The 12,332-nt window shown below is 41.3% G+C and overlaps 1 protein-coding gene across 1 annotated transcript in view; it reads right to left on the reverse strand.

Annotated features, from left to right (window-relative positions):
* Nucleotides 1-628: 628 nt before the first annotated feature.
* sema3bl (sema domain, immunoglobulin domain (Ig), short basic domain, secreted, (semaphorin) 3bl) overlaps nucleotides 629-12,332 on the reverse strand; it is a 92,062-nt gene continuing 80,358 nt past the window's right edge. Inside the window, exons 11-16 of the mRNA XM_008291093.1 lie at nucleotides 9,736-9,967; nucleotides 9,495-9,586; nucleotides 9,234-9,275; nucleotides 8,909-9,134; nucleotides 5,831-5,958; nucleotides 629-3,851 (exon numbers count right to left, since the gene is read on the reverse strand). Coding sequence (XP_008289315.1) covers nucleotides 3,336-3,851; nucleotides 5,831-5,958; nucleotides 8,909-9,134; nucleotides 9,234-9,275; nucleotides 9,495-9,586; nucleotides 9,736-9,967 — 1,236 coding nt within the window. The 3' untranslated portion in view covers nucleotides 629-3,335. The remainder of the gene's footprint in view (nucleotides 3,852-5,830; nucleotides 5,959-8,908; nucleotides 9,135-9,233; nucleotides 9,276-9,494; nucleotides 9,587-9,735; nucleotides 9,968-12,332) is intronic.

The raw sequence follows: 12,332 nt of genomic DNA on the forward strand, positions 1-12,332 counted from the left end.
CCACGCTGCACGGGGAGAACATGGAGACTCCACGCAGAAAGATCCCGGGTGTCCTAACCGGGACATGAACCAGCGACCTTCTTGCGAGGCAACGATGCTAACCACCGAGACACCTTCCAGCCCCATTAAACAATCAACTATATTAGAAATGATGATGGACTGATGCACACTTGGGTTCTAGAGCAGAAATCTCAAGTCAGTAATGAGTCACAACATTTGCGACACACAGAGTTAATGAAGTTGTTGATGCTGCTCGTGGAATATTGTCCAACTCATCCTAAAGCACTCGTAGTGAAGTTGGAGGACATTTGCGTTAACTGACATACAGCATGAAGCAGACCAACAGCTCGTTTGTCAGCTGTAGCATCGTGTCACTTGAATAAAGCTGCATTTTTTCTTTTATCGTACTGGAGAGTCTGTGTATTGATCTCACTATCGGATCATTGTCTTAAAAGCTACACTTGACTGAGCTATCAATTAACCCAATGGTGAAGAATTCTTTACCAGCTCAAAACCTTTAATCTAGTTAATTGAATTGAAACATTTTCCGACCAAAACAATAAAATTTAAAAAAGTCTGACTTTTTCTTGAAGTTCGAAAGGAAAAACATTCACATGCTGCGTTTTTATTTTTGTTCAGTTTAAATATAATTCCTATGCCAAGCCTTTATCGTGTATTCTGAATTTACCACGCGATCCGTTTTGAAAGAATCAGTCTAAAACAAATGACATTTTACTGACACGTCAGCTGATCAGTTGTAAGTTTGTTTTATTACAGATGCTCCAAAGATCTCAATCCAATGCAGCCCTGAGTAAACCTGAAGCGTGGCGTCCTTTCTCATTGCCCAGTTCCTGTTTTTTCAGAACTCCTATCTTTTTTTAATGTTTTAGAGGAACCTTCCAAGACAAAAAAGTCCCTTAATTCTCACAAATCATCCAAAAACATGTCAGTGTTTTAGTGATTCTGTCCTTTAATGGCTTTAGTGATTACGTTTGCTGGTGCCACTTGAACTAATATTCAGTGTGGAGCATTTGGACAACAAATTAAATGTGAAATCAGTCTGGTTTTATCCCAACAGTCAACACTGCTTTTAACTAAATCCATTCAGCTTCTATAACTTAGTTGAAAAGATACTGTTGTAGCAATAACGATGGAAATTCTTAAAATTTAGCTCAAACTAACCCTTATCTGCGTAGTTTTGTGCCAGAACCTAAACAAACCTTAACAACAGCAACGTCAGATCAGTAAACTGATTCACTTTTCAACAGATAGAACTCATAGCGTCCTGCTGCTAGGCGTGTCATCCTATAGGACATGGACAAAATGGATTTTATTGTTCAATTTGGAGAATGTGTTGCTTTTTTTTCCCTCATGTGAACTCAAATCAACCCCAGTGCACAATGCTCACATTTCACTCTATACAAGGCTGGTTCATTTTTCAGTTTCAATCCCTCCACTGCTGACACATGTCCTCCATCTCTGCTCTTTTTTTTTCTCCACCTGTTAATTTGGACGAGAATGTTTTCCTGAATTCATAATCCATAAAAGTCATATTTTTACAACAAAACTGGAGACAATAACCATGTGGATTACACTGTGTTCAGACCATAAACCATGTTAAAACTGCTATTTACAAAGCACAGAGCACAAGAGGAGCAGGCCATTACACTTGACCCCTTCTATTGTTCTCTCTATTATCGCTGGAACGCTTCGGCACACAGAGAAACTGTGGGAAAAAGAGTTTAGTGGTTGATTAAAGTGTGAGGTGAGGTCACCACAGAGAGGAGGGGTTGTATAATTTCTTCTGCGGCGGCTGTTTTTTTTTTTACCAGTGCTGGGAAAGAAAACAAGAATCTGTAAATGTGTCCTTGGACTTGAACTTTTTAAAGACTAAACAATTACTCAGGTAAAAAAAATAAATAAATGCAAAGGTTAACAGATTGTAACAATAATGATTATTCTTGCTGGATTGGCTTAATGAGACTTGGTGTTCACTGCACTGAGGTGTACAAGGTTCCTCGAGGAAGATTGTCGCTGATCAAGGTCATTCCAATCCTAAGAGCTTCAGCAGGAGACAACCAGATGAAAAAGAGAAGCCCAGCTGCCTTCTACTGAAGCTCTTAGGGTTCCTCAAATATCAGAGATTGTCTGTTACCTTTAAATACATTCCAAGAGTTGTAACCAAAAACAAGCCAATGTGAAATATCCCTTTTAAGGATTTGGTGAGTCGGGATTTCTAGCTGGTGTTTAATGGAAAGTTTAGCCCACGGAAGTAAAAATAAAGCAATGTGCCTTTAATCTGTTGAACCATCAACAGTCGTCTCATGGTAGCTCCTAGTTAGAGCGAGCTTATGTAAGGAATGTAAGAGCGTGTGTCCATGTATACGGGCAATATCAGAGCAAGTCAGTGTCTAAACCTGTGAGCTTCACTGGTTCCTCGTATAAATATGCTGGAAAGTCAGTGATGAGCTGGAAGTCACACGTGAAGATTTCATAATAAATCCAAGGCAGAGTAAGGTAAGAGACACGGGCCATTAAAGGCAAAGTGAGGAGGAAATGAGTCCAGTGATTGCACTGTGTGAAACGCATCCAAAAAAGTCATGGAAATGTGTGTGTGTGTGTGTGTGTAAGTGTGTCAGAGCTGCATTTGCAAAAGACAATGAACAATTTGATGTGAGCCAACACAAACGTCAGAACCTGCTGTCAGCCCACAGCTAATTTCTGTTTTTGTAAGGGTTTCTTTGTGAAGAATGATTTGAGAAATTAATGTCATTTCAGTGACAATAGAAGAATACAAGCACAAAAGTGTGAGAGGGCGAGGAGTCCTTGGTAACCACGACTTTAAAAAGCATCCTCAGAGAGTAAGTCCTCTTTTCTTTAGCAATGTCAACATTATTACATCTGCAACAACCTGTTCAGTTCAGCATCGCAGTCTCTTGTTGCACTCGTCTTTCCAGACAAGCGAGCACTTCTGTCTTTTTCAGGGGCGACAGCCAGAACCACGACATATGCATACATCAATTTTATACACCAACTTCAGAAAAAATTAAAAGCTCTCACGTACTGTCTCGCTTACTGTTGCGACACTAAGCGAGACAGCCTTTAGGAGTTTTTTTTAAAAATCTAGTTATGCTTTCCTCAGAGTATTTTACAGATTTTTATGCACTAAAATTGATCGTATTCTTACAGATCTGCGTAAGAAAGATTCAACCACAACAACGCTGTTCTATGCCGCCCCATTGAGCTTTTCCTGAACCATAATTGTCTCTTTTTCCACCTTCAGTTTATCTTTCTTTCTTTTTGTTTTTTGTTTTTTACAGTTTCTCTCATTCGCTTCAGTACTCTTCCTGTGCTCTTAGATCTCGTGGCGTCCGGTTGCGTTCACCAGAGCTCTTGCTACGAGCCTTCCTGGCGCTCTCCTGGGCCTGGCGGTACTTCTCCAGCATGCTCTTGTGCTTCCTCCTCAGCTTGTCGTTGCACCACATCCTCTCGCAGTAGTCCTCCACGTGCGGCAGGTTGGACGGCCCGATGAGCTGGATGATATCCTTGAACCACGAACGCGACTGGCTCATTTGGCTCGATGAACCGCCCCTGCTGTACGTGCTGCAAGGCATCCAGGCCCGGTAGCTTCCACCGGACCGGTCTTTGAACGAATCAGAGAGGCCGCCGTTGTCTCGGGCCATGAGCTCGTCGACTGTCTCCCCCGGAAGGACTTCGAGGGTGAGGCGGGCCAGGGTCTGGGTGAAGCCATGCTCTCGAGAGCGGCAGATGTAAAGGCCTTCATCCTGGTGGAAGAGACGACGAAACAGAAGACCCTGCTCTGTAGACATCACACGATCATCCAGCTTCACCTGAGTGTGACAGAGAAGAAAAAGGTGTTTATACTTTAGTTTCATATTTGATACAACTACATACTGGTGGCCTCATAGGATTTGTTGACAGATGTGGCTGAAACACAAAGAAAACTGGAAGTATTTAACTGTTACTGACCTTTATTTATAAAAACAACACAGTTTTGTTCAAGATTGGGTCGTGATTTATCTAGTCAGTGGACAGGGGACATAAACAAAACCCTGTTGGAAGCATGCAAAGTCATAAACAAAAGTCTACATACATTAAAACAGATAATTCAAATTGCTGTACGTATATTTTTAAACCAGCAGAAATTGTCATTTTTCCAGAAGACCTATTATTAATCTGTAAAGGAACCAAAATGCATGATTGTTTTTGTGACAAGCCCCATTAACCAAGGTGTTCCCCAGGGCTCAGTACTCGAACCACTCATGTTTCATATCTACATGCTTCCCCTTGGAGAGACAATCCACAAAAGCATGGCCTCAACTTACACTTCTACATAGATGACAGTCTGTTCTATATCACCAAACCCTTTACCCAAATTCCTAATCCTTCCCTCAAACCGCCCATGTGACCTCGGCACCTTGTTGTCTTCCAATTTCCCCAAATTGTCCAGGAACAAAGAAGAACTTATGTCCACAACAGTCCCCAACCTTGGGGTCACTTAGGTAGCCCCTACACTGGCCTTCAACATAGTCCCTTCATGGTCTTGCCCTTCAGTACCTCAATGACCTCTTTCACCTCTTGGCCTTCTCTCAAAATTTTCACTCCTCTGACAATGGACAGTTGTCAGTTCCCATCTCCAGGTTGTGGACTCAAGTCTCCAAAACTCTGGAACACGTCTGGCATCCAAAATGTAGAAGCCCTATGTGTACTTCTTCGTCTTTGTTTTTAGACACCTAAAGCACTTAAAGTGTCTAAAAAGGAAGTTCTATAAATTGAAGTCATTACTATATCTGCCTTCTGTTTGTTCAAAAGTCGCCTTAAATACAAACAAACATCCAAGTGTGACCGTGTGTCGACCTGAATTAGTGCATGTTTTCTCAGACTAAATACCACAAGTGCTTTCTTTTAAACACTGTCGTGTCTGAAGAAGAAAAACACTGAAGACCTCCCAACAACGCATAAACAAAGTGTAAAGAAATCAAGAAAATTTGGGTAAGAGCATGTAATCTTCACTGCACGGCAGGAGAAAAGAAAGGAGCTGTTTGTATTGTTTTCTCAGCTTGAGTTGCAACAGCAAGAATGTACCATGAAATCAAGTTACTGTCGGTTTTTACTGTTTTTCCTCCCGTTTTCTTTTCTCTCATTCGCTTTCTTTCCTCACTAACTTCCCACCAAAGTCTCTCTCTACAAGCTCTATTCATTTACACCTTCTTCTATATCGACCCCCTCTTCAGATTCGACCCCTCGGTTTCTCTAACTATCCTTCGGTGCCAACACAAACATGGCAGCCTTGTCGGCTAGAGTGGCAGCCAAATGTTTATTTGCAGGGAAATGGGAGAGGGGTGGTAATGCCTTAATACTTGCATGGCTGACCGAGGCACTCATTTGAGCTCGGAGGAACGTAAACCTCAAACGGATGAATGATTACTGTGGGGTGTGGGCTCGCACAGAGACATCATTTTCTAAGTAGTGCCTTTAAAATGACTTGGCAACTTAAGTCACAGCGGCCAGTAGACATTGAGTGACAGTTACAGTGGCGTGTGGTTAAGGTTTGCAAAGAATTCACTGTTTGTTCAGGAGGAGGGGTGATTGTGCATTTTGCTTTGAAATGCAATCGCTTAATTTCAGCCATATGTCAAACGGTTGTCAAAAGTGTCAACCACGTGCCAAATTCACACTCAGATCTCACTTTTAAAGGCAGTTCCACGGGCAAGATGTTTCATTCCACCCAACTCAACTGCCACCTAAAGGGAACACGAGGCCTTTTATTACGGTGATGTTAATTTTTGTTATTTACAAATCGTCCTACCTCCTCCTTGCGGTCGTCGCGTTGGACCAGCCAGGTGACGGTAGCTTGTGGAGAACGAGGAACGCACTCCAGGAAGGTGCTGTTGTTCTCAGTCCCGTATACCACCCTGTCCTCGCTCACATCCAGGTCTTAAAAATGTAGAAATAGAGAGGAAAAGAAAGGTTGTAAAAGACATCAAGTGACGATTCAGTCCGTAAAGCCAAACTGACGAAAAGGACTGAACTTCCTTTGACCAAAATCAACCAGCATAACTCTGATCCTCCCGATTCATTACAGAATTTAATTTAAGATTCTGTGGATTACTTTTAAATCTCTACACTGAACGTTTGACACCATATGCTGCCTCTGAGATCTTAGAATGGGTTACTGTTAAACATCCCACGGTTCGGGCTGAAAACAAAGGGGAACTGTGCTTTCACTGTTTCAGCCCCGCCGCTGTGGAACAAACTCCTGACTGTCAGAACAACTCAGTTCATCAGCTCAAAAAGCTTTCAAAAACCCACCTGTAAAACATTCTCTGACGCTCTGTTTTTGCTCTTTTTAAGATTTGTACGTTCTTTTCTAAAGTTTTAATGTCTTCTTTTAATGTTTTATTGGTGGTTTTGTGCATTTCATTTTTTGTAAAGCACCTTGTTAGTGCAGCTTTGAAAGACGCTATACTAACAATGACAATAATAACTTTGTTTAGGGGTTAGATTCCCCTTACACAAACCCTCAGCAGGGTGACCCACTGAGGGAACTACACATCTTGTTTTCATGATGTTCGGCCTGTTAACACTTTGAATTAAAAAAAACAATTCAATTTCCTTTATGCAATGGTAGTTGCTAATTCAACTTCTCATCTGGTATTACGTCGGCCTTCGAGAACGCCTTAATAAAGCCCCAGAAGGCGTTTGTTCCTCCTTGTGATTTAGGTCCTGAGGTTTTGTATCGTGTGTTCTCATCTTGTAAATTAACATATAAACAAAACAAGTCATTTAGCGTTAGATATACAATCCCTCGGCATGGATTAAGAGACGTAGATGAGAAGACTGATACCACACATGCTCAGCATAAAGCTGGAGCCAGCAGAAGATAGGCAGAAAGATTGAAGAGATTAAAATGCTCCTATACATTACCTCACAGCTCGTTGTTGTTTGTATAGATTAAACAAACAAGATCTAATGTGTTAATTAGTACATTTTAGAAGTATGTTTGTTTTGTTTCTGTGAACCTTTATGCCCCAGTTTTTAGCCTGCGTGTGATCTTAAAGGACGTCAATCTCACCTCTGGAGACAAAGTAGTTCATTAATCACTTGAGCACCCACTTTTAATAGATCATGTCTGATCTTAGGTTAAAATTTCGGGCCTAAGGAAAAAAAAAAAACTGCTCTTGAAATCTCACTGACACCTTCGCACAAAGAAACTTTGGAAAGCCGAGGTTCACCCAGAGGCTTTGAGGGAAACATCTTTCATCACTTCAGCTCCAAACATCCACTCAGGTGAAAAACACACATTTACACACTCGTTCTTTCCTGCCTCTAAATGACCCAATTTCTCCTTTTCTTGTCTGTCTGTCACCAGTGTTGGTTTTCTCCCCTTCATTTGTCTTTCTCTGTGTGACAGATGGTTGTGGAAGTTTGAGCTTATTTGTCAGAGCCGCGACTCTTCCTTTAAACCAAAAGACGTAAGAGCGAGAGGAGTGCCAGGTTATGTTCCACATTTGCTGTATGTGCCGTGTGTAAACGAACACGTGTAGCTGACGAGTCAACGTGTGTTCTTGTTCTAATATACTGTAAAACATCTGTCGCGTACAGCTTCGGATAAACGGACGGGCCTCCTCGCATAAACAGTCTTCAGCTTTCATCCTGAGAAAAAGCCTCACAGACTCATTCATACAACCTTCTTCTAATAACAGCGTCCTTTGAACCTCAGATTTATACAGTACACAGAAGAGTCTCGCTGCTCCTCTTTCTATCTACAGCTAAATGTTTAGAGCTGATGTTTAGAGTAGCACGGCCACATGCCATAAAAATACAAGGAGTAAACCTCATCTACAGAGTCCTGTGAATGATGTCGGCAGGCTGAAGGACAAAGTTTGAAATATGAAAGTAAAATCACAAAGAGCATTTTTCCTTTCTATTTTACAGGTTTTTTAAAATCTTATTTTTGAAAAAGGCAATTTACATGTAAAATAACATTTAAAAAATGCAAATAAAATGACCATAAACTGTTAAATTTAAGTTTAATAGAATAAATATATTTCTAATATCAGATACGGTTAGTGACAATTACAAGAAAAACAGTTCTGTAACTTCAAATAGATAAAGTTTAAGAGAAATCTGGCGTAATTACAGACGTTTTCACTACAAAAATGTTGAATGAATGTGTTTTCATCAGTGTATAATATGTATAAGTTCTGCTTAACAGTCAAAATACTGTCATTATTATATATTTTAAGTAATTTGCTTTGAATAAAATGCATAAAGTATTCACTCAAATTTTAAAAATTTAAATAAATTATCTTCATTATACATTAAAAAGCCAAAAACTGCTCATGATATATGAAGTTATATGGTTATTTTTTGTTGTTGTTGTTTTGTTGGAAAATTACACTACTTATGTGACATGGTTATGTTCTGCCATTTTGCAGTATGTTTTGGTGCCCCAGCTGCTGGAACATTTATATTTCCTAACTTTTCCCTCATTTTCTTTCCAAGAAAAAGACAAATTATGTATTAGTCTTTTCAGTTCCTCTGTATGTCCTGGATATATAGAGAAAAATTGACAATAAAACTCTTCTGTTCTATTTTATTCTATTCTCTTAATTTTAACAAGTCTGTATAAAGTGTCAATCATCCAGACATATTATTAGAAACCTTTGTAGAACTAAGTTAAATACTTTTTATGCAACTTTAATCTCCAACCTGCAGCTATGATTAAGCTCTCTTGTCACTTCTAAATAGTGAAGCAGCTGGAACATCCAAACCTGAACCTTGTCAATGCGAGGTCGCCAGGCAAGAAACAGATATTGCAGAAGATCATTAACTCATCCCACAACACAGATGGCACCAAACAAGGATAGTTAGTCCCACTCACCACTGAGATTCTGGTCCACACACTGCAGCGCCGGGTTTCCATGCCGGATGTCTTGTCTGCGGAAGCGGCGTTTGCTGTTGGGAACGTATCTCGAGCAGGACGAGCCGTCCCAGGCGCAGTAGGGATCTCTGGCCAGGCAGCACTCGGCGCAGGCTTTCCCGTAAGTCTCACATCGATGCAGCTTCACCTGAGCTACACCCGCCGGAGAGCCCACGTACAGGGCTTGCTGTTCGGAACGACAAAGGGAGGAATAATGAAGAAAGTAAGACGTGATGGAGACACGTTTTTAATTACACTGAGAGCATTAAAGTCAGTAATTCCTCACCCTCTTCACAGAAATGTCCATTGATGTAATTTGAGTTGGAACCTGCAACAACAGAAATGATTTAAGTTACTGATCTGTGAGAAGACTTAAAATGAAAGGCCCAAAAAGTAGAATGAAAGGCAAAGAAGAGATTCAAGACTAGGTTCTAATCTGTCGACTCCAAAGAGGGTTTAAGAGCCAGGGTGAAAGAAACATTTTCTTTAATGATGAATGGCCTACGGAGGTATTAACGAGGAAGCAGAAGGTTGCAATAAAACGTACCTTAAAGACTTGCAGCTCCTCCAGCGTGACCTCCTCCGTCTCCAGACTGTTTCCACTGTGCAGGGCGATGACCTTCAGTACTGTACCAACATCTGGAAGAACAGCAGACATTTACTGTTATTTAAACAAAACAAGAATCACACCGATTTTACAAAAACACAGCTCAGCGTTCAAACGATAATTCCAGTATTGAAAGTTCAAGTGTCTAAGTTTAGAAAGGAATGGAGTCGCATGTCCTCACCTGTGCCAATGAACATGACATCATACTGCCCGTCTTCTGCCTCCACCCGGTCCACCACAATCTGTTTCAGCTTGTAAGGAATGTTGGCTTTGACGAGCACAGGTTGGCGCAGGGCTGGAAACACCGGCCGCCACATCAACGGGTGGCTGCGAGCAAACTGCAGCACCGAATCGGGGAAGTCCTTGGTGCTGCCGAACTCTTTGCCGGGCTGGTTGGTGATTTTGCTGGGACACTACAGAAAGATGTGGAGAGACAAAATAGATGCTTATCGGTGAAATCATTGGCCGGGATTACAGATTAGGCACGAACGGAGGCGAGACAGTAGGCAGAGTTTAAAGACAAAATTCTAGCTTTTCCCACAGTGGCTCTGCATTCCCACCGTTTTCCACCATACCGAGAAAGCACTTTCCCAAAAGCACTGTGGCATAATTATGGTGTTAAAACCTACTCAAAGAACTCTCATTAGCAGTTTTATTGGGCCTGAACACCTTGGATGAGAGTTCACAACCACTGTTGAAATGTTATGTGCCTGGAAACGTCTTTATAGAAGCTCAGCTGGTTAAAAAAAAACAAAAAAAAAAGTGGTAGATCTGGGCTGAGATAACCGCATCGCCTAAATAACCGAGAGAGCTGATCACTGGCCAGATGAACTTTATGACCTTTGCGTTTCGCTCATGATTCAGAGCTGCGATTCTTCCTAAAGCAGCCAAAGTCTTTGTCACACAAAACGAGCTTTTCACAAATCTGCACTGCAACTGTTTTACACATTTAACACAACTGCGGGTAAGAGAACTGGCAAACGACTGGCTTCTGACGGCAGCCAAAACCACATGAGTCACGACTTGTTTGTTTCTTCCTGCAAAGCGGCTCCACCTTCTTTAAAAAATTTCACTTGATTTATGATTCTTTTGCCTTCCTGATGTAACCTGCAGTGCATCTCATGAATGCAGCGACGACGAGGGAGGGTCATCTTTACAGAGCTCCTGGTCTGGCATTAGCACGCAAACAGATACCAAAACCAAACAAAGGGTGCTTCTGGGACTGATTTCTAGAGCGCCACTTAGAAATTTACTGTGAGCGCTGCAACCACACCAGATTGGATTCAATTCTAATGAGCAAAAATGGGTACAACTCAAGAGTTTCACACCAAATAGTTCCCTCTTACTACTCTGTGCTGACAGAAAGAAACCTCAGCAAATGAAACAGAACAACTGTGGATTTCATGGAGCGTGTGGTTGGATGTTGAAGACGTTTAAATAAGAGAACCACCACCAGGAGAAAAAAAGGACCTTTGCAGCAGCGACTGACCTTAATGAAAGATGGAACTTGCCAAAAATCATACATTAAGAATGAGAAAGAAATTTAACTGATGCATACGAGAACAGTTATTGTCATTTGAAGGTGTTTAAACAGTCATACAGGCTGATATTGCTTTTCCAGACTGTACCTCCATATGGTAGAGATACTGTTACTCCTTCTTATCGCTGATCCACACAACAGCCCCGCGATGGTCTGGATTCAATTTCAGATGAGGGGGGTGGATCTGAACTGCAGAGGGAGGCTCAAACTATTGATGTATAATCGTACATTCCTCTGAGTATGCTTTAATAAATGGCACCAGTTGTAATTCATTGCAGAGAGCGTGGAGTGTGTACGCTCACGTCTCCAGCTCGCTACCTTGAAACGCTTCCCATGGCGTTGAAGATATAAATTAGTTTAAAGTGAGTTTGTTTCACAATAAGTTTGGCATGAACGTTTTTATATGTCACCTACACTCACAAGCTAACCGCACTCCTGTGTAAATGTATTTTTGGAACAGATAACTTGTTTTTTTTTTTTATGCATTTATTAGAAATTGGCTTATCACACACATACTTGTCTAACAGCCAATGCTTATCCTTGATATGTCAACCTGTTTCACAACTGCTCACTAAATTACTCATCTGTTTGCACGTAAAGCGTCCAAAGTCTGCTCTCAACTCATCTAAACGTTGCTGCAGCAGGTCGACTGATTTCAGCTTCCAACTGAGCGCCAAGTGAGAGTTAATGAGACGGAGAAGTTATATTCGTTTCAGTTATTGCATACGTGTGCACGGTGTATTAAAGCCCCTTTGTGCTGCAGATAGGAAGCTTGATCCTTTACGACAGAGAGGTCCAGTTGAGGAGAATGGCTGAGGTTTAAATCCTGAAATATCATCAGCATACTAAGAGAAAAATATAGATTCTATGACCAACAAAAGAAGCATGAGGCTGAAGAATATGATCCTTCTGCTTCTCTAAACAACCTTTAAATGGAATGATTTTCTTCATATGGAAGCACCTCTGTTTAGACCATGTTGTAATTACCAACAATATCAAAATGTGCCTTTTCATCCCAAAAATAAAAAATAAAAAATCCAACGAAATGTTAAGTAGGGCTGCAAGGTGGATCGGTGGTTAGCACCGTTGCCGAAGGTCGGCGGTTCACGTCTCAGTGAGGACACCTGGGATCTTTCTGCGTGGAGTTTGCATGTTCTCCCCATGCAGCGTGGGTTCTCTCCGGGTTCTCCAGCTTCCTCCCACACAGTCCAAAAACATGCTGAGGTTAATTGGTGATT

This window comes from Stegastes partitus, unplaced genomic scaffold (genome assembly GCF_000690725.1).
Source record: "Stegastes partitus isolate 25-593 unplaced genomic scaffold, Stegastes_partitus-1.0.2 Scaffold716, whole genome shotgun sequence".
NCBI classification, from domain to species: Eukaryota; Metazoa; Chordata; class Actinopteri; family Pomacentridae; genus Stegastes; species Stegastes partitus.